Raw genomic sequence first — 19,412 nt, 5'->3', positions numbered from 1 at the left:
CTAGCAGGGCGAGAGCTGATTGGCTTCCTGATTTAGGGGCGGGGCTGTGGCGGCCCCGAAGTGCGCGTTGGGTGGAAGAAGAGGTCTTGGGGAAGTTTGGCCTCTCGCTCCCGAGTAGGCCTGGAGTCCTTGCACCCCATCGACTTGTGCCTTTCCTGGACCAGGGCCGCCTCCGTTCATTCAGCTCCCTGCGCTCTTCGCACCCAAACCCCTGCACCCTAGCGACAGACTCTTAGAGGGCGGCTCAGCTGTCAGGCGCGCGGACAGAGCCAACCCTTTGGCTCGACCCCGCAGCCCTGACTCAGCCCCCGGGTCCGGTCCTAGCGGTGCAGAAGGCGCGCTTCCTGGGAGAGGGCGAGGGAGTGAGCAGATCGTGGGTCTAAAGCAATCGGAGCACTGCTTGGTGGTCTCCTGTTTTATTACTCGCTTTATAATCTCTTACCATGAACATTCTTTTGGTATAGCAGTTCGAGAGTCAGTCCTCGACTAACCACTAAGCAAAAGCCGAAGTCCTCCACAATCCCATTTTCAAAACATAACTTTCCAAGGCGTTGTAAACTCAGTATGCAGCACTGTTTCTAGAGGATGCTAGAAGCGAGCGTGTGTAGGCAAGGAAAGAAAGAACGCCCTGGAACAGGTTGCAAAGTTCCACGAAAACCTGGTTGATGCCCCCTCCAATGTACCCAGACCTTTGGGATTCTCATTCGTGCTGAACGCAACTCATTCACATCTCTACCAGACCAAAGTCTTCTCACTTCCCAATCAACTAAAGAGCAAGGGTTATAGCCACACCCCCAGCATCAAATGGTTAAGGTGGCTGGTTAGACAACGTCCTCGCCTAGTGTGACATTGGAAGGGCGCGAGTTTTTCTGCATAATATTTCTTAATATGTTTAAGGGGGGAAGCTGTTCTAAGGCATATATCACAAGTCTTGAGTTGAAAATACTTTACTAATTCGTTTGTTTTACTTTTTATCCTAAAATGACAAAGCCTGAAATAATCTGAAAAACAAACATGGAGAGGGGTCACTGGGCGGTGTCCTGCCTGAAATCTGGGAGATGGGTCCTGCAAGTGAGCTTCTGAAGCTAGGTTAGAGCCGCTGGTCCAGGAGGAGAGGGATGGGGGTGGGGGAGTGGGGGTGGGGCACAAGAGATGGGAGCTCCCTGGGCTGGTAGGGAGGAAGTGGAGGCCGTTCGAGCAGTGCCTTCAAGAAATTCTGCTGAGGAGGCAAAGGTTGAAGAGCAGAGAGAGAAGGGGCAGAAGGACATGGATGAGGGGGTGGGAATGCAGAGCTGGGGAGGATTTGGGTTTGGGTTTGTTTTAACAAGGGAGGAACTCAGGAATCTTTATAGACTTAGAGGAGATACAATGCCAGGAAGAAAAGGGGCTACTTTACAGAGTAGTCCCTAGGGGGAGAGGAGGGTGAGCCCACGAGCACACGAGGTGGTTCCAGAAGCCCACTCTTCCTAGTGGCTCCTGGGTCATTTCCTGCACCCACAGATTCTCCACGTGATATTAACTATGGTCGGTAGTTAATATCACAACCATAGTTAGTAACCGTCCGGTAGTTAATATCACGGCCGGTAGTTAATAACCGACCATAGTTAATTGTTTGAATGATGTTAGTGGAGATGTTAGTGGGGCCAAAACTCCCCATAAAATATAAAGTAAAAATCAATGGTGTTAGCCCCCCCACACACACACACACATGCACAAATTACAAACACAACAGGTTCAACTATACAGACTCGAAAAGTTTTCTTTGCATACTTATTAGGGTATCTGCACTTGAGGCTGCATCTGGAATTGAGGAAAACCAGTATGTTACACTTACCTCCGGGACAAGCTGTCTTTACCAAAAGTGAGGAAAGGCGCCTGGAGACAGGAGCAGGGGGCTCCACTGCATTGGGGAAGAGGAGGGAGCTGGCTCAGGGGGCCGGGGACAGAGGGACAGAGAGCAGCCCTGGGGGCAGAGCCCTGGGCCTCCCGGCAAGAGGGTGCCTGGCTGGAAGTAGCACTTCTTCCTTTTCATCCTTCCCTTGTTAGAGAAGGCAGATGTGCTTACACTGGGGAGTTGGAGGAGGGTGGGAGAGAGGTTCGTCCTCCATCACTTTGACATTCAGGTGACGAAGGTGGAACCTCAGTCCTCAAACTTGGAGCTCACCAAGACGGGCTGGCGCAGACTGGACCAAGGGGGGTGTGGGGGTGGGAGCAGGACAGCTATGGGAGTAAGGGGGCAGCAGCGGGGCCCGAGAGGGGGCACGTGGCCTCATAAAGAGCCTTAGACAGGTCGAGGGGGCAGAAGGCGAGGGGGCAGGAGGAGCTAAGGGCCAGCCACCACGAGCCAGAGGGCCAAGTGGCATAATCCCACTGACATTCTGGGAAGACCCCACAGGGCCAGTGTGCCTGGGAACCTGGCCTGGCTCCAGACTGGGAATGAAGGAAACAGCATAAAAAGGGGCCTCTCTCTGATTAGCCCAGCACCCGATTTGGGCAGCCAGCAGCCCGGCAAGAAGGTGCTGGAAAGAAGCCTGGGCAGCTCAGGGCCCGACTCCCCGCGGAGGGGCGGAGGCCGCAGAGGGGCAGGGACGAAGAGGAGGGGTGGGCGCCACTGAAGGCATAGGAGCAGGTGGGGAGGAAGCAGGCACCTGGCTTATTCCTGGAGGTGATGGGGCAAGGCCACCACTGGGGTCACTCTGGCACCAGGAAGACAGGGTCAGTGTCCCTCTTGGGGGCATGTGCTGGAACCCAGGCCTGAAACACAGAGATGGAATCTGTGCTGATGTTGGCCAAGTGCGGAGTGCAGCTCCGAGAGCCCTCCTGCCTTCAGTAGCACGTGGTGGACATTGGCATCAGATGGCTCCGATGTCCCTCTTTACATTGGAACCCAGCTGCATCATCCAGTAGGAAGCCCCTCATTTTCTAAGGGGACCCACAGGGGACCCAGAGTGGCTCCAGAGGCTAGAGTACTGCTGCTGTGGGGAAAGAACCTAGACCCCCCCAAGACCCCCCCAAACCACCTGTTTTGGGTCTCCTCAAGCCACCTTGTTTGTGTTGGCAGCCTGTTTGGACTGCCTGACTCGCCATCACTCCAGGCAGGCATTTTTCTTCCCCTCCATTGTCCTCTGCAGGGGGGGGGGCATACTGTTTCGTGCCCCTTCTCTGCACTGCAGACCCCAAGGGAGGAAGACAGAGGCCGTGTCTCAGATGTTCTGGGGATTCTGAGGACAGGCCTGGGGAGCGTTTCTCAGGTGCACCCCAGAAGGCCAGCAGTGGCTGTACAGAATGCCCCGTGGAGGCAGGCCCAGGGCACGTGCCCAGGATATCCAGGCAGCAGGGAGTACCTCCAGGGCTGAGTGGCCCTCAGCAGGCAGTGCCCAGCCACAAAGCCAGAAGCGCAGCTGGAATGCCGGCCACTAGAGCACCTGGCTGTCACACAGGTGTGTGGGGGGCATGTTTCACCTCAACCTCCACCTGCATTCAGGTCCGGCCGCGACTGTCCAAGAAGGCAGCTGTGATGGGGGGTCTCAGTGGTGCCAGCCAGCAGGAGCAGGAGGACCATGGCCAACAGGTGCCCAGACAGCCAAGGCCTCGGGCGGGGTGGAGAGGGTGAGGAGAGGCTTCCCACAGGGATGAGGGGAGAAAGTCGAGCAGTGATGGAAAGAACCAGAAGCCACAGGGGAGAGGTATAAAAATCTGTATTTATATTACAAAGACAGACGGTACAGCACAGTCCCTCCTGGCAAGCAGGTGGGTGAGTGACCTGTGTCTCTCCAGCGAGGATCTTGTTATGTGCCCACCTGGCCAGCGCCAGGCCTTCTGGGCAGCCCCAGACTCTGGCACGGAACCTGCCCCAGTGCCCTGGTTGTGGCCCAGGGTCAGAGTCCTGTGTGCACAGTAGTGGGGAGGGGGCCCGGGGTTGACTAGCCCAGCGAGAAGCAGGGGCGGAAAATGAGGAAAGGCTGCCTGGCCCAGCAGATGGGGATTGTCTAGGGGAGGCAGGAGGAGGGCCTGCAGGGCCACAGTCCAGCACAAGGCGCCATCTGCCCAGGAAAGCAGGCTTGGGCACAGGGCCTCTGAGACCCAACCTGTAGGGTGGGCCCAAGGCTCTGAGTAGGGAGAGCCTTCCTGCAGCCACGCTGGCCAGCTGGGCCTATACCGGCATGCAGGCCAGGAGTGTGGGGGCCACCACCCAACGAGGGTGGGGAGCAAAGCCAAGCCTGGGGTTCCGGGATCTCAGCCACCAAGTGCCACAGTGGCCTGCCTGGGCATGGGAGGGCACATGGAGAGACAGGGTGGTATCCCCAGTGGCCCCTTTCTCTAGGCCTAACAATGCTGAGGTGTGCTCTTAACCTTCCGATATGACCTCAACAAGGCTCTCTCTAGGTCCCCTTGGCCACCAGCAGGAGACAACCCGTGCAAACGGTAGGGAGCCAGTGGAGGGGCAGCGGATGTACACCTCCTAGCACCTGACCCTGGTCCCAAGGACCGCCTCCTCACGTCTTCGGTACAAGGGGCAGCAGCGGGGACCACAGCACCCCTGGGGGGCCCATGAGGCCAACACCTGGCCCACATGGGAACCACAGCCTGAAAAGCCATGGATAGAGCTGCCAGTACAGTGGGCCAAGGGCCACAGAGGGTCGTGGGGAGGGTGCTGAGGCCAGAACCTCCCCAGGCGTGGGGGGTAGGGTGGCAAACTGGTGCTTTAAGAATCAGAACACAGACCACCTGGAGCCTGCCTGGTCTGTCCTGGGGCAGGCTCTTACCCGCAGGTGTGCTCCCCCGCCCCGAAGACGTGGGGTGCTTGAAAGGAGTGCGGGTGAGTGGACATGCTCAGGCGGGAGGAGCCTCTTAGGGTCTTCCGAGCCCCCAGAGCCGCTGGAAGGAGGCACCAACACAATGGCTTTCTTCACGACCCCAGCTCTGACTCTGCAGGCCTGCTTTTCACCCATCCTCCTGAGCCGTGGGGCAGGTTCTGTGCCAGGGCCGTCTCCAGGGACCCCTTCTGCCTCGGTGAGGCTGCCCACCCTGGGCACCCGTCTGCTGGCATCACTGAACATAGACACAATCTGGAAATTGGTTACAGTGCACCAGGGAGGGGGCAGACACTGTCGGCCCACTGTCCACCACCTACGTACTGCCGGGTGGTCCTTGGGGACAAGGGCTTCAGAACGAAAGGCCAGGAGCAGCCTTGTGCTCAGGCCTGGCCACCCAGGGTGAATGTTGCTTCATTAGCTGCCAATGTCTGAAGTTTGGAACCCTCGCCCCAGGCAGGGGAGCAGGGAGGGTTCACACTGGGTTCATGTTAGCAGGCCCCCCCGACCTGGAGGCCACAGTGGGTCCCTGCCAGCCACGGGGGCAGGTGACACTGGGGGTGGTGGTCATGGCCCCTCCTGCCAGGTGACAGAAAGCAGCCTCTGACCTGGCCCTGCAGTCACACCCCCTGGATGGTATGGCTGCAGGCAGGGGCAGCTCCATGGGGAGGGGCCAGGACGACACCTGCTGGGCAGGCTGGGGGAGGGGTGCGGTCCTCCAAGCCACAAGGGAGATGCTGGTGGTGGTGGTTGGGGTGGGGCCAGACACAGGACACAAGGCACACTTGGATGATGGTGGCAGGCAGGCGAGTCCCTGAGATGCTGGGTCGCTCCCAACCCTCAGCAAACGGGGACACAATGAGGACTAGGAAAATAGAGTACAAAAATCTCGTAGGGGAAAGGAGGCGGCGCAGCAGGTTGACAGCGCTCTCCAGAGACCCGAAAGCGGGCTCCTCTGTTTAAAAACGCTCTTTTGTCTTTTGGGAAAGCTTCCCTGTTGGGAGCCCTGCTCTGCCGTGCAGCCGGATGGTTGTTTTTTGCTTTTTTAAAAAAATAGGGAACCAGGAAGCCCCGAGGACCCAGTGGCTTCAGTTCAAGGGCCTCTAGCACACACCTCGGCCTCTGCTGGGAGGTGAAACCCCTTCCCACGAAGACTGGGTGGGTGAATGGGGGTGGGAGGGAAGCCAGGCACAGGCCAGGGGCCAGCGGCCAGCATCAGCTTGGGCAACCCCTGAAGACGAGCCACCCCAGGACCCCTCTGGGTCGGGTGACCACATGTGACTGTGTGTGCGTGTGTGTAGGCAGGCAGATGTGCCTAGGTGCGTGTGTGTGTACCCCTGAGGGACCTAACAAAGCAGGAGCTGTCCAGCTGGGTGTGGGGTGGCCCAGCCTGCCCCAGGAGCCTAGCCCTGGCTTCTGACCCCCTTGGCCTGCAAAGGCTCCCCACCTCCTGCCCCAGGGTGCTCACCCGAGTCCCGCCCTTCATGGATCTTTCTGTCCACGCTTCAGGAGCCTACATGGACCAACAGATAGACGAACAGATGGACGACGGAGAGCCACACCTTCCTTCCTTCCTCGGTCCACTTCTTTATCTTGGTGTCCAGGGTGGGGTCTGAGCTCCCCACGGCGGTCACTAAGCCCCTCACACGGTGCCCGCCGAGGTTTGCAGCAATGACATTTAATACTTCTGGAATGATTAGGAATCTCAGAACAGACCATGGGTGGCTATGCTGGGCTCCGGGACTCAGGAGCTGGGCCCGCCTCCCTGCAGGGGTCCCTGCCCAGCTGGGAGTGGCGGGTGGCGAGGTGGGCCCTGACCGGCAGGCGGGTGGAGGTGGGCAGCCCAGGTGGCTGCTGGAGCTCCCAGAATGGCACAGCAGTGGGCCCGCGGAGAGGCTGGAGAGGGCTGGAGGGCTGGTGCACTTGGCTGGGCAGCAGGCGGGCTGGGAGCAGAGGGTGCCGGGCCTACGAGAGGGCGGGGCGGGCAGGCCGCCGGCAGGGGGGCCCATAGCCGCCACTCTGCAGGCTGTAGTGGTCATCCACGTCACTGTTGCTGCCAACACTGTCCAGCTCGCCAGGGCCAAACTCCATGCCCTCTACATCCACTTCTGGGGGAGCAGAGGGTATGGGGTCAGGGGCTGTGAACGTGCCCTCCAGGCTCCTGGCAAAGTCAGGGCAACCTCTGCCTTTTGTGGAGGTGGCAGAGGCTCCAGGGGTGGGGTGCAGGCAAGAGGCGGCTGCAGCTCCACGGCTCAGCTATGAACACCAGCCCCCATGCACAGTGCCCAGATGGAGCCCAGGTATGTCCCGCAGGTGGGCAGGCCGCCTGGCCTTCGTGCCTTAGCCAGCTCGCCCCCTGACAGCGTGGCGACAGGCTGTCCAACGGGCATTTGCCACCTGCTGCTGACGTCCCCCCTGCCCCCCATCCCCGCTCTCCCCGGCCACCGCCCTGGCCCGCCCCAGCCTCCCAGCTCCCCTAACTCGGGGAGCACACAGCCGGTGCCCACCTTGCTCCGAGTCGTCTGTGGAGACGGCAGAGCCAGTGCTGTCCGTGCGCACACGCTCCAGGCTCTGCACGGACAGCTGCTCCAGGCGCCGCTTCAGGAAGCGGTGCTCTCGCTGCAGCTGCTCCTTGATGCTCAGCGCCCTGCGGTCCTGCTCCTCCAGTTTCTGGAGATGGGAGGCTGTGAGCGGGGGACACCCCTGCCCCACGCCAGGACCAGAGCAGGTTCCCTGTCCCCACAGGCCCCCAAAGTAGGTGCACTCCTACCTCACCTCAGCTCGGGCGGGGGTTACATCAGACACCACCTCCCAGCCCTGGGCTCTGCCGACCAGCTCAGAGCTCACAGCCACTGACCAACCAAGTCCTCCACAGGCCTGAAGCCCCTGAACAGCACTGCTTAGTCCTGGCCTGGGCCCGCCTCCCAGAGGAGAGTGCTGCCCTGGGCCACCCTCCCCTGCCGCACGACGCCTGCCCCGCCCAGCCCCCTGGCCCTCTGCTCACCTTCCCCTGCACACAGACTCTGCCTGCTCTGATTGTGCCCATCACCCTGCCTGTCCATGCCCGTGCTTGCGGAGTCCCCAGGGGCCCTGCAAGGGGGCTAAGACCACCCTGGTTGGCCCAGGTATCACGGGACCCCAGACCAGGAGGTCTCTGTCTCAGACCTTGGGGGTCCGCCTCAGCAATGTCTCACTCAGCCATGCCCCACTGCCAACCCTCAGCCCCAAAGGCCCCCACCGCTAGGCACCTACTTCCTGCAGACCTCCCAGCATTGAAGGCACTCTGCCCTCCTGGCGCCCTCTCCTTCCAGCTGCTCTTCACAGCTAGGACCCTGGAGAGCCAACTGTCACCCACCTCCACCTTCCCCAGTCCCACCCAATGACCCCCACATGTGCCCAAGACTTCCTCAACCCTCAAAAGCTCCTGTTGCTGCTCGCCACCCACCACCAGACCCCCAGGCCCCGGATGTACACCTGTGGGGCAGCTCCCCACCTCATCCTTCGGCCATGCCCCTAGGTTACAGGTGGATGGGCTGTGATAGACAAGGCGGGGGGTCAGGGCAGGGGCAGGGGACGTGGCCCGGCTCACCTTGATGTGCGTCTTGGCGCGCTTCAGGAGGCTCAGCGTGGTGTGGCGGGTGCTGTCGGGGCCCAGGGGAACCAGCTGCTTCAGCTGCTCCAGGTACAGCCTGAGCTTGGCTCGTCTGCAAGAGCCAGAGACGGAGCTGTCAGGTGGGCAGCCCGGCCCGCAGAGGGCTGAGGGAGGGCTGGAGGCGGCAGGCCGAACTGCTGCTGAGGGCCCGTCTAGAGTCCCCTCCCCACAGGGAGGCAGCCCCCCAAGACTCAGGGTGGCCTGGCACTCACAGGCCCCCACGTGTCCCAGCAGAAGAAAAGAACCTGCCGCCGGGCCCACGCGTAGGCCGGCCCTGCCGCCTCTCAGGGACCAGGGCCAGGTGCTGCCTGGGAGCACCAGCTCACCGCCCCCCACAGTGGAGTTGATGGGCAGGGGGACAGCCTAGAGGAGGTTGGGGAGGTGTGGGTGGGGTGCTGATCAGGCGGCTCCCCGAGATCCAGGGGCCTCAGGCCAGATTTACGTCCCCCACCTCGCCGACTGCAGGGTGCTCACTGATCCCTCTCGTCCCCACAGAAACAGGAGTCCATCCAGTGCCAAGGCCTGGACCCCTGCACCCCTCCAGGCTGGCATTCCTTGGAAAACCGCTGCTTTTAAGATCTTGTCCCTGTGTCCGTGCAGACGGATGCGGTTTCCACAACACTGCAGCCACAGGACTCGGGGGTTTGTTCAGGCCCTCAGGCCACGGGCCCACAAGGACGCTGCCTTTCCCATCCCTCCAGTCTGGGGAGGCCCGCGGGTGGACTGGGGGTGGCTCAAGCTCTCCCCAAAGCCCACCCCAGCCCCCAAGATGCCATGGCTAGGGCCCCACTGGCGCTCACGGGCTGCTGTGCTGTTTCTGCTCAGGCTCCACTCCTGGGAGTGCCCGCACTACCCGTGCCCCTCTTCATTTCTGCTCCCTATGATCCAAGGCCCAGCAGACCCTTCCTGCTCAGCCTCGGAGACCCTGGAGGAAAGTGGGCAGGTGGCGCCAGCTCAGGATATATGGGCACCCAGAGCCTGGGCCTCTCACCCACATCCACACAGCACCCTCCTGTGATGAAGCATATCTAAGCACCCCAAACCCCAGCACCCTGGGCCCTGGAAGTTCTCTGGGTGAAACCAAGTCAGACCTTTAGAAAGAACTTCCAGACCACAGGATGGAGGCTATGTTGGGTCAGCCAAGAGGCTGTGAGGAGCCTGGGCCCCAGCAGCCCAGACCCTGGAGACCTGTGTGCAAAGCAGTCCCCAGGCTCTGCCTCAGGCTTCAGGATCTTCAGAGGTGAGCCTCTGCCCCCACATGAACACAGGGCTGGGGAAGGGGACGCGGGGGTGGGCTCTGGAACTCACACCTATGGGACTCCAGCCACTGCTGTGAGCCCTGGTCCCCCAGAGTCCAGAGACCTTGGCCTCCTAGCCTCCACAGTGCTAGGGTGCTTGCCCCGTTGAAGACGGGCCAGAACCATGCAGAGCTGCTGAGGAGCTTGCTAATCACCCCCTTCCACCTCGAGCCCCCGCACCCACCACCCAGGGTGCGAGGGAGTTCCCCTTGCCCACTTATTCCACAGCAAACGGCAGTTCTACCGTTTACACGCTCAACATGTGATCTTGGGAAAAATCAGAAAATCCAAACCAGCAGGAAAAGAATAAATGACAGGTACCCCCAAATTCCACCCCCAGAGACAACTGACAGTATCATCGTTCCAGTATGTTCTACACGCTCGTGTCGCAGACGTTGGGGAGAAGGCCGGCATGCGGATCGCCCGTGTGCCCGGCGCCCCGGTACTGCTCAGGGGAGGGAAGACAGCAGGACGCACACGAGAGACTCAGCAGAACACAATGAAGAGCAGGAAGCGTGCGTCTCCAGGGGAGGCGGTTGGCAATGTTTATTTCTTTGCTTTTGTGTTTTGTTTCGATTTGTTTTTGCACTTTCCAGGTTTTCTATGCTAAAAAAACCACACATTACTTTTACAATCAGAAAAAGACACATTTGTACAAGAAAGAAGAAACAGCTAAAAGACAAATAACAGTGGGAGATACCCGCAGTACACGTAAAGACAACGGTTAGGATCCATGACGGTTCGAGCTCATACACAGCAAACACGAAAAGGGGAGCGTCTCGACGTGGAAATGGCCACAGGACACAAACAGGTGGGCTGTGGAGCACAGACGGACACAGAGCTGACGCCCCCCAGCTTCCAGGATGTGAGAACTCACGGAGGACGCGCTAGTTTAGGCAGAAACGAGGTGCTCGCTGGCTCCGCTGGCCAGTGCGCGGGCCCTGCAGGTTTTGCTGGCGGACTGCAGTTCTGAAGGCCATCACAGAGACTCAGACCTCTAACCCACATTTCTACTCGATCTGGGTCCCACAAAGCTACCCCCAGACACACGACATGTCCCATATTTGCTGCAGCCCCGGCTGCGTTAACCAGGTGGCCAGGCTAAGAACCTGCAGTACAGGCACTGGTCCTGCGCTGGGCGGGGAGGAGGCGAGCCCAGGGACATGGGGGACAGTGCTCAGGTAGTGCCAGGTGAAAGGTCAAGTGAGGAGACAGTGGACAATGAGGTCTTGTTCTTACCCAAGTCAGTACTTGCATGGAAGGGGAGGAGGCACTCGCAGCCTCTGGGCTGCCTAGGATAGCAGGGCAGGAGGGTGGGGGTTGGGGGGGCACGGGGCAAGTCCATGAGCATCCCTGACAGACAGGAACCGTCTGCTTTAGCAATCACACTTCTCAACAGATAGAGGCCGCCTGACCATGTGTGACGACACGCCCACGCAGCCCCAGGAGTGTGGGTGGCGGGGCCCCGGGCAGGCCCCTGCCCTTCTGGGCCCAGTACCCCACCGCTGTGGGGCATGGGCATCCCCAGGCCCACCCGGGGCTGCAGGGTGCACTCATCAAACCTTCTCTGAGGTGGTTGCAGGGCCAGACCCCCCACCGGCACCCGTGGCTGTCCCTAGTGTTCCTGGGAGCTTCGGAAACCCAGCACTTCCTGAAGGAACCGAGTGTGTGTGTGGCCGCAGTAGCCAGAGTCTGCCTCTGGGGATCACTGTGCTCGAGTCCACAGCAGCTCTGTCTGTGCGGATGCCCCAGCTGGCCCTGGACACGGGCCCTTCCTAGCTTCTCGCCACAAGCTGTGCTCCCCTGCGGGGGGCCCAGAGCTCTTGGGCAGCGTCCCCCAGCACCTGAGGAGCACGTCCCAGCCGTCCATACTCGGGGCACTTCAGGCCTGGCCATCACAGAAGCAGCAGCAGAGAAATGTGCTGGACACGGGGGAGCAAGTGTAGCCCCTTCTCCCCTCTCGTCGCCTGCATTTTCTGGCTGTGAGGTTTACACAGGCCAGGAGGGGCCACACCAGCGGACTCCCACCAGACCTTGGACGCGCCGAGGAGAGGAGACCTCACAGAGGACCTCGGGCTGGCCTTCGGGATGAGCCACTCCACGTGTGCACCAGCTCAAGTCTTGGGCGGGGCCCAGGGACCATCCTGTCAGGGAGCACGAGGCCTCCATGATCCCCAGGCCGCTAGTGTCAGGAGTCCAATATTGGCCTTAGAGACTAGGTTCGCTGGAGCCCTGTCCCTGAGGCAGGAGGGAGGAGGGACGGCTACCCAGGCCAGCCCTGAGCAAGCCCCTGCAGGCCCAACACAAGCACATGTCCAGGGAAGATGGTGTCCGGGGCCCGCAGCCCCAGAGGCATGCTGGGGTGCTCCCTCCCTCTCTTGGGACGGCGCACAGCCCTACCTGCGCCCACAGCCAGCAGCCTTCGGCATCAGCACTGGGCAGCACTGGGCAGCACAGGCACAGCCGCGACCGAGGTCCCCACCAGCATCCCCAGTCCCAGGCCTATGGGTTCCTCAGGCTGTCCACATCTGCCTCCTGGCTGGCCAGGAAGAGACCCCTGCACTGGGCAGGGGAGACCCCAGGCTGCCTAACCACCCTGCCTCTGTGTCTCAGAAGGGCCCCATGAGGCTCAGCCTAAGTATGGGCTCTGGGAGAAGGCAGCTGAGGCCAAGGCCAGGAGCAGGGGTAGTTGCAGAGGTCGAAGGCCAGTGCCTACCCCATGCTGAAGGGCTGCCATACCCTTGTCCTCCTCCCTCCCCCAGCATCATCACCTCTGTCTGTCTGCACTGAGGGCCAGTTCTAGGAGCCACCCCCAGCAAGTCTTCCCCAGAGTGGCCCACGAACCTGCTCAGGCTCCTGGGTCCCACTCAAGGGCACCCCCGCCTCTGGCCTGGCAGCTGCCCCAGAGCCTGTCTGACAGTCTGGGCACCTGCCCCACCTCCACGGCCTCGGGAGCCCCTCAAACGCACAAGACTGGTCCAGGAAGTGCAGCTCCTCTAGAGAACACGGCGTCCTGTCCCGGCCTCAGCGCCCGCCCTGAGCAGGCCTGGTCCCAGGGGAGAGGAAGCTGGCGCTGCTGTGGCCGTGCGTGTGTGTGGGGGGGAGGGGGGGACAGACAGCTGGCCAAGCTCCAAACTCTCCCAGAGCAGGCAGGAAGGTTCAGCTGGAACGTACACCTCCCCCAGAACCCAAGAAGGGAGGAAAGAACTGGCCCATTATACAGATGAGAGCAAAGGCCAGGAGAAAGCTCCAGCACAGTGTCCCTAGGGGGTCACCTCTGGTGCTGGCATCAGGGCTCCTGCCTGGGGGGTCTTCACGCCCACCCACAACTCCCACCGACCTGAAAGATCAGCCCCGAGGGCACCCGCCTGCAGGGGCCAAGCCTGTCAGGGCCTCGTCCCCACAGCTGACTAGGGAAGGAGTAGGGCCCAGGGTGACTGGGGCTAGGGCAAAACAGCTCCCTGGGGGCTGTGCTGCCCTTCCCACTTCTCAGGGACAAAGGCCCCCCTCCTCCAGGAGGACCCAAGTGGGCCTAGCCCCGCAGCCAGAGGGTGGGCATGAAGTGGGCTCTGCTGGGTGTTGCTCTGGCCTAGAGCTTTCCCCTGGGCCCACGTGGCCTGGGACTGGCTCCCTGCCCTGCCCTGCAAACAAGATGCACAGGAGGCACCAGACCCAAAGGGCTGACCCCCTGGACAGAGGCCGGCATCGGAGGGCTAAGGCGTGCTCCCAAGGGACACCCCAGAGCAGATAAGTCTCCTCTGCCAAGGAACTGGCCTGAACCGCCACACGGCCAAGGGACCCTGCCCCAAGTCCCTGATGCCCACCTGGCTCTGGACACGGGCTGAGCCCCCTGGCCTGGGCCCCCACCCCTGCCTCCCAGCACAGGAGTGCCTGAGAGCAGAGCCTGGCCTCTTCCTTCAGGACCAACCGGACCAAGGTGAGGGCACAGCCTGGCAGCATGGCCAGCCACACGCAGGGGGATGGGTAGGGAGGCTGCCTGCAGCCTCCCCTCAGCCGGACATGTCAGGTAGCTTGCGCCCAGGAACTGGGGGTGGGGGCCGGGAGGGTCACTTACCTGTGCTTTTCTAGTTCATTGTGTGAAGACCTGTTCAGAGAGACAGAGAAACAAAGCTCACTGCACTGCCCAACCCTCGGAGGACAACAGCTCCACTGAGGGCCCCGGCTCTACTGCAGCCCGAGGGGGGATCTGGACCCCAGCACAGCCAGGAACAGGGAGTGCCGAGCAGGTGAGCAGCTGCTGACCAAAGGCTGGGGGGACCTGGCACCAGTGACAAGGACAGGCCACACAGAGGTACGGCCGTGTCTGGGGTACCCAGGGCCCACCAGCTCACCTACTGAGGCATGTGGGGGCTCAGGCCTGCAGGGAGGTCCAGGTCCCCGTCCACAAAGGGCGGGTGTGGCCTTAGGACCTGTGGTAGCCAGTGCTGGGGCAGACCCGCCCTATGCCCCCAAAGCTGGTCCCTGAGCCACTGCCTGGGCACAGAGCGGCCTGCCTTCTCTGTTCCCCACCCCCCAAGGCCAGTGGTGTCCTTGGAGCTGCGAGGGCTGGTACAGAGACCAGTACTCGGGACAAGAGAGCGATCCTGTCCCATGTGACTGGCCAGCGCACCCTCTCACCCCTCAGGCTCCTACACAGACATGTTCACAGCCCATCACGCCAATGGAACTCACAAGGACAGAGCAGACCCAGCACCCAGGAGGCCACCCGTGAGGCCTCTGAGATGTGGCTGCTTTGAGGGAAAGTGGGCGGGCAGTGGGAGATCAGAATTGGCGCTCCACCTCCTTCCAGGTCATGGTCTGGCAGAAGTGGCCACCCTGCAGGCGAGGCTCATGCACTCAGTCTCGGAGGCAGTGGCCCCATCTACTGCTCGAGCCGCGTCGGTCTGGCCCATTCAGCTGGAGCAGAGAGTCCAGAGCACTGCAGTGGGCAGTGCCAGTGTCTGTCCAGTGGGACAGCTAGGCATCTCCACATCACCCCCCGGTCCAAGCACGAGCCTCTTGGGTCACACCGGGCTCCTAAGCCATCCAGGCTGCCTCCCACATGAGCAGAGACCCAGGCCCCTTGGGGCAACCAGACCCAGCCCTGTGCCTGGGGCTTCTGTGGATTGTAGCCTGCCTGCCTGTCCGCCCTCAGGCTCTCTTGCTGCAGACACTCAAGACGAGGCATCTTCCATCCCCACCCGTGGAGCCAGGGTGCCTCCCCATCCTGCCTACCTCTGCCACCTGTCATGGTTTGTGGACCCAATAGTCACCTGGGGCCCAAGGTCCCCCGTCTCCTGCTGGGGCAGCAGCTGCAGGCCTGCTTCTAGAACCAGGTTCTGGGGCCTCAAGTGCCTGCTGGTCACAGGGGCTGGGCAAGGTGCCTCCAAACCCCCCAGGTGCAGGACAGGGCACAGCCGCCAAGCTCCTGGCTGGCCTGAACCGCAGATGGGCTGCATGGCTCTGTAGTCTGCCCACTTGTGAGGGATGCAGGGATCAGTGAGTGCCCTTCAATGCAGAGAAGCCCACCTGCCCACCCGCTGGAGGCCAGGGCCGGACTCCACCCTGCTGGGGAAGAGCACTTGTCAGGTGCAGGGGGACAGAGAGGGGCCCAGACACTGTGGGAACCTCGTGGGAAGATATGTCACAAAGGTCCCAGGAGCACCCCGTCCTGGACTAGGCTTCCCACAGCAGCCTGGGGAGAGGTAGGACTCCCTAGCCAGGGCTACCCTGAACTCGTTCCCTGCATCACATGGTTTGCCCCTTGTGTCAACCCCTGAAGCAGCTCTTCTGAGCAGTTTCCTACAGGGCCTGACTCCCGGCAGGCTGGCTCCAGCCCTCCTGCTGAACCCTACCCTTTCTCACCTGGCAGGCATGGGGAGGGCCCCCTATGTCAGGGCCACAGGGACTCTAGGCCTTGCTCTGCACTAGCCCTGGTCTGAGCTGGCTGAGGCCCAGTGGGGCCAGGACAGGCTCGAGGGGGTCATCCTGTGAGCCCCGGGTGCCCAAGGCACTGGGACATAGAGCTCTGCCCAGAGGAGCAGCGGGAGATGCACCCCAGTCCAGAAGACCCTCCCCAGCAGCCTCGGGGCCTCCATCCCAGCACGACGTGGGAGACTAGCACCCCACCTCGGACAGGAGTGCCAGAGGTGGGGGGAGGCAAGTAGTGCAACCTCTGTGCCTGTTTCCTTAGCCCTAAAATGATGAGAAAAAAACACATTTCCTTCATGGAATTGGGTGGATGCTAGTTGACATGGGGGTAAAACCCCTGGTGCCTAGGAAGCACAGAGTGTTAACTGTGACGCTAGTTATCAGCCAGGCCATGGGGGTCACACCCTGGACTTTCCCATGGGTGGCTGGACACTTGGGACAGTGAGGGCCAATAGCAGGGGCCTGGCTACCTCACTGAAGAGGCCTGAGGCAGTGTCCCTCACCCCCAACACGAATGTACTTTCCCAAACTGTCCCCAGCAGTAGACCAGGGGCTGGGGCTCAGAGACATGTCCCAAGCCAGGGCAGATGGAGACTGAACCAATCCCTTGCCAGGCCCAGGGCGCGAGGACGTCACAGGAGATGGGTCCCTGTGCCAGCCTTTCTCTTTCCGTTTCCCTCCAGAGCCCCCTGCAAGTGCAGCTCCCAGCCTGGTGACATGGCCAAGGCCAAAGTGGGCCTTTGCTTTGGTCCTCTTGGTTGCTGGGAAAGGGGAACCCCACCAAAGTCCCCGCTGAAGGTCCCCCCTAGTCCCCACCCAGGGATGCATATCATAGCTTCGGGGTGTCTGCAGCCGGAGGGCGGCGGGGGTTCTGGCATTGGGAGCTGTGCAACCTGGCCCCTCTTCTTGCCCCCTTAAAAAGGGCCTCCAGCCCCAAGCAAGGGGACTGGAACACTTGTCGTCCCAGTTTCACTTGTCTCAGAGGCTGGCTGGGCAGGAGCATGGCTACCGGGTAGCATGGAGCAGTGGGGGTCAGGGCAGGGCCTCCGTTAGCCTTCTTTGTCCAGGCCCCTGGGAATGGGGAAACTCAGCCCATTAGCAGGGCTCGGCCTTTGGAGACAGTCGGATAGATGTGCCCCCTCCCCAAGCTCCTGGCAGCCCTAACGTTGCTCGTACCCAGCCTCAGTTGCCCCGGGACCAAGGGGCACTGGCCAACGCCCACTGACAACTTTTTTCCTGCCAGGAAAAGTCCAGAACAACTTCGGGGCGGGGAGCGGCTACGGGAGGAGACCCCGGGCGGCAGGGCTGTACGCGTGGCACTGTTTACGCGAGAGGCCGAGGAGGCGCGGCCCGCAGGAAGATGGCGACGGCGCGGGCGGGGCCGGCCGGGCGGGGCCGCGGCCGCGGGCCGAACGCGCCTCCTCCTCCAGGCTGGCCGCCGGGGCGCGCGACGGCTGGCGGCGGCCGGGCTGCAGTCCGGGGGTCGGGGCCGGAGACGGAACCCGTGAGAAAGAAAGGCCCGCGCCCGAGAAGGGCGGGGGCGGCCGCGCGGGGGGCGGTACCTGTTGTTCGGGGCCTTGCGCACCAGGCCGGCCGTCTTTGTTTTCTTCCTGGCGAAGTCGCCATCGAAGGGCAGCACCGAGGCGTATCCATGCTCGGCCTCTGAGGACAGACGGTGCGGTCAGCGGGCCCCGCCCCGGCCCCGCCGCCCGCCCGCCCGCGGCCAGGAGCACAAAGGGGCGCGGGCGCTACCTCTGTCCCTGCGCTCAAGGTACTCGGCCGCCTCCAACAGGATCAGCAGGGAGTTCAGCTCCATCCTCCAGCCCACCTGCGCCAGCCTGCGCGCTCCGGGACGGCGGCGGCCGCTGCCCGGCCTGCTTCGGCCGGCTCCGCTCGCCGCCCGCCCCGCGCGCCCGGCGGCCCCACTGCCCGGACTCCCGCGGACTCTGCGAGCGCTCGGCCGCCACCCTCTGCTTCGGGCCCTCAAATTGACACTTAAGGGCGAGCGGCGGCCGATGCAGCCAATGGGGACCGACACTAGAGCTCTGGAGGCGGGCATTGGCTTAGTCAGAGGCCAATGGGAGCCGGCCGAACGCCTCGGGCCGGGCCCAGAATGTTGACAGATGCAAAGCTCCGTTCGGATAGGCCAGCAGCGCTAGTAACAATTTAGAAGCCCAAGCTTAGCAACAGCACGTGGTGGCCCGGCCCCCGCGCTCGCTGACTGGCGGCCGGCGTGAATGTTAAGTAGGCGCGGAGCGCCGATTGGCCCAGAGCGGTCTATGTAAAACAGGGGCCCCAGACCAATGGCCGGCCGCGGGGCGCGCAGCCAATGAGGGCGCCGCGGCCGGTCCGGTTGCCGAGAGGAAGCTGAGTCCTGTGAGAGTGAGCGTCTGCCGCTGGGCCCTAAGCGAGAACCCGTTAGGGCGCGGGGAGCGTCGGGAGAGCCCCGCCAGTGCTGGGTGTGCATAGCGTGCGCAAGAGGAGCCCGGAGCCCCGGAACGACCGGCAGTACTGGCTCCGCGTGAGCACGTGGCCTCGCGGTGCCCTCTGCACTATCGCGCGGGCCTGCAAAGGACATCCCTCCCCGCCCCACCCAGGGCGACCCCAGGAGAGGCCGGGGCTTGGAGGAGGGGAGTAGACAGCCCAAGAGCCAGATCTCCGTGAGGATGTCAGCTGGGCAACTGAGGCGGGGTGTCTCTCAGAGCTGTCCAATGGACCCAAGAGCAGAAGGAGGGGCCTTAGGCCTAGGGAAGGGCAAAGACCTGCCGCCGCAGTCCGGAGGGTCTCCCGGTGAGGGCAGGGCTGCGCGCTCCTGTGGAACTGGAGGGTGGGGGCGCTCCACGAGGCAGGTGCTGGGCTCTCTGGCCACGGAGAAGCTCACTGGGCAAGAGAGTTGCCCAGGAAGCTCCCAGCTGGCGACTGGCCCTGGTGATCCCTGACCCGCAGGGTGGGCAGCGGGTGGCAGCCCCAGACCGGCCTCCGCCCCCCTTGACCTTCCCTCTCATTGGTGGCCTGGGAGCTCCGGAGGACGGGATCACAGGCTGTGGAGTGTGGGTGACAAGGCGGCTGGACCCCCCCATAATTTCTAAATGGGGGTACTGCTGCCCCCCAGCCCTAAAATAAAACATAACACTATAAAGACCTTGGCAGGACCCTGACTGGTGTAGCTCAGTGGACTGAGCTCAGGCCTTCGAACCAAACAACCACGGTTCGATTCCCAGTCAGGGCACATGCCTGGGTTGTGGGCCAGTTCCCAGCAGGGGACTCACAAGAGGCAACCATACATTGATGTTTTTCTCCCTCTCTCCTTCCCTTCCCTTCTAAAGATAAATAAATAAAATAAACAAAATAATAAAAAAAAAAGGACCTCAGACTTTGGTCCGGAGCCCTCGTGGACGCTTTCCACGCATTTCCTTTAGTGTTTCTGCATCCGCAATTCTCAGACAAGGACACAGGGAATCCCGAGGTTTAGGGTTTCCTGGCAGTCCCCCACAGAATGGAAATTAGGGATCCCATACAGGTGACGCAGGGTGAGTGACACGCAGTGTGGAGACCAAGCCACCTCCTGGCCCAGCACGACTTACTGGAGTGACAGCCACCGTAGTGTGGTGAGAAGTGGGATTCAGCACGGGCGCCCTGAGAATGGTGGAGCCCTGGAGGGCTTGGATGCAGCCTGCACGCGGGGTGGACGGCCCCGCCCACACAGTGAAACCACCT

The 19,412-nt window shown here is 62.1% G+C and overlaps 1 protein-coding gene across 1 annotated transcript; it reads right to left on the bottom strand.

Moving 5' to 3' along the window:
- Positions 1-3,682: 3,682 nt before the first annotated feature.
- On the bottom strand, positions 3,683-17,688 carry MXD4 (MAX dimerization protein 4). Its single transcript, XM_037046922.1, has 6 exons — positions 17,448-17,688; positions 17,258-17,357; positions 13,840-13,869; positions 8,404-8,518; positions 7,322-7,484; positions 3,683-6,922 (listed from the first exon to the last, which is right to left on the bottom strand). Exons 1-6 carry the CDS (start codon positions 17,509-17,511, stop codon positions 6,780-6,782), a joined length of 615 nt encoding a protein of 204 aa, XP_036902817.1. The 5' UTR covers positions 17,512-17,688; the 3' UTR covers positions 3,683-6,779.
- Between the last annotated feature and the right edge of the window lie 1,724 nt (positions 17,689-19,412).

Source organism: Sturnira hondurensis, unplaced genomic scaffold, assembly GCF_014824575.4.
Source record: "Sturnira hondurensis isolate 20B ecotype Veracruz unplaced genomic scaffold, ASM1482457v3 Scaffold0000780, whole genome shotgun sequence".
NCBI classification, from domain to species: domain Eukaryota; kingdom Metazoa; phylum Chordata; class Mammalia; order Chiroptera; family Phyllostomidae; genus Sturnira; species Sturnira hondurensis.
Note: the sequence above shows the minus strand (reverse complement) of the source record. Positions and strands in the feature narration are given on the sequence as shown.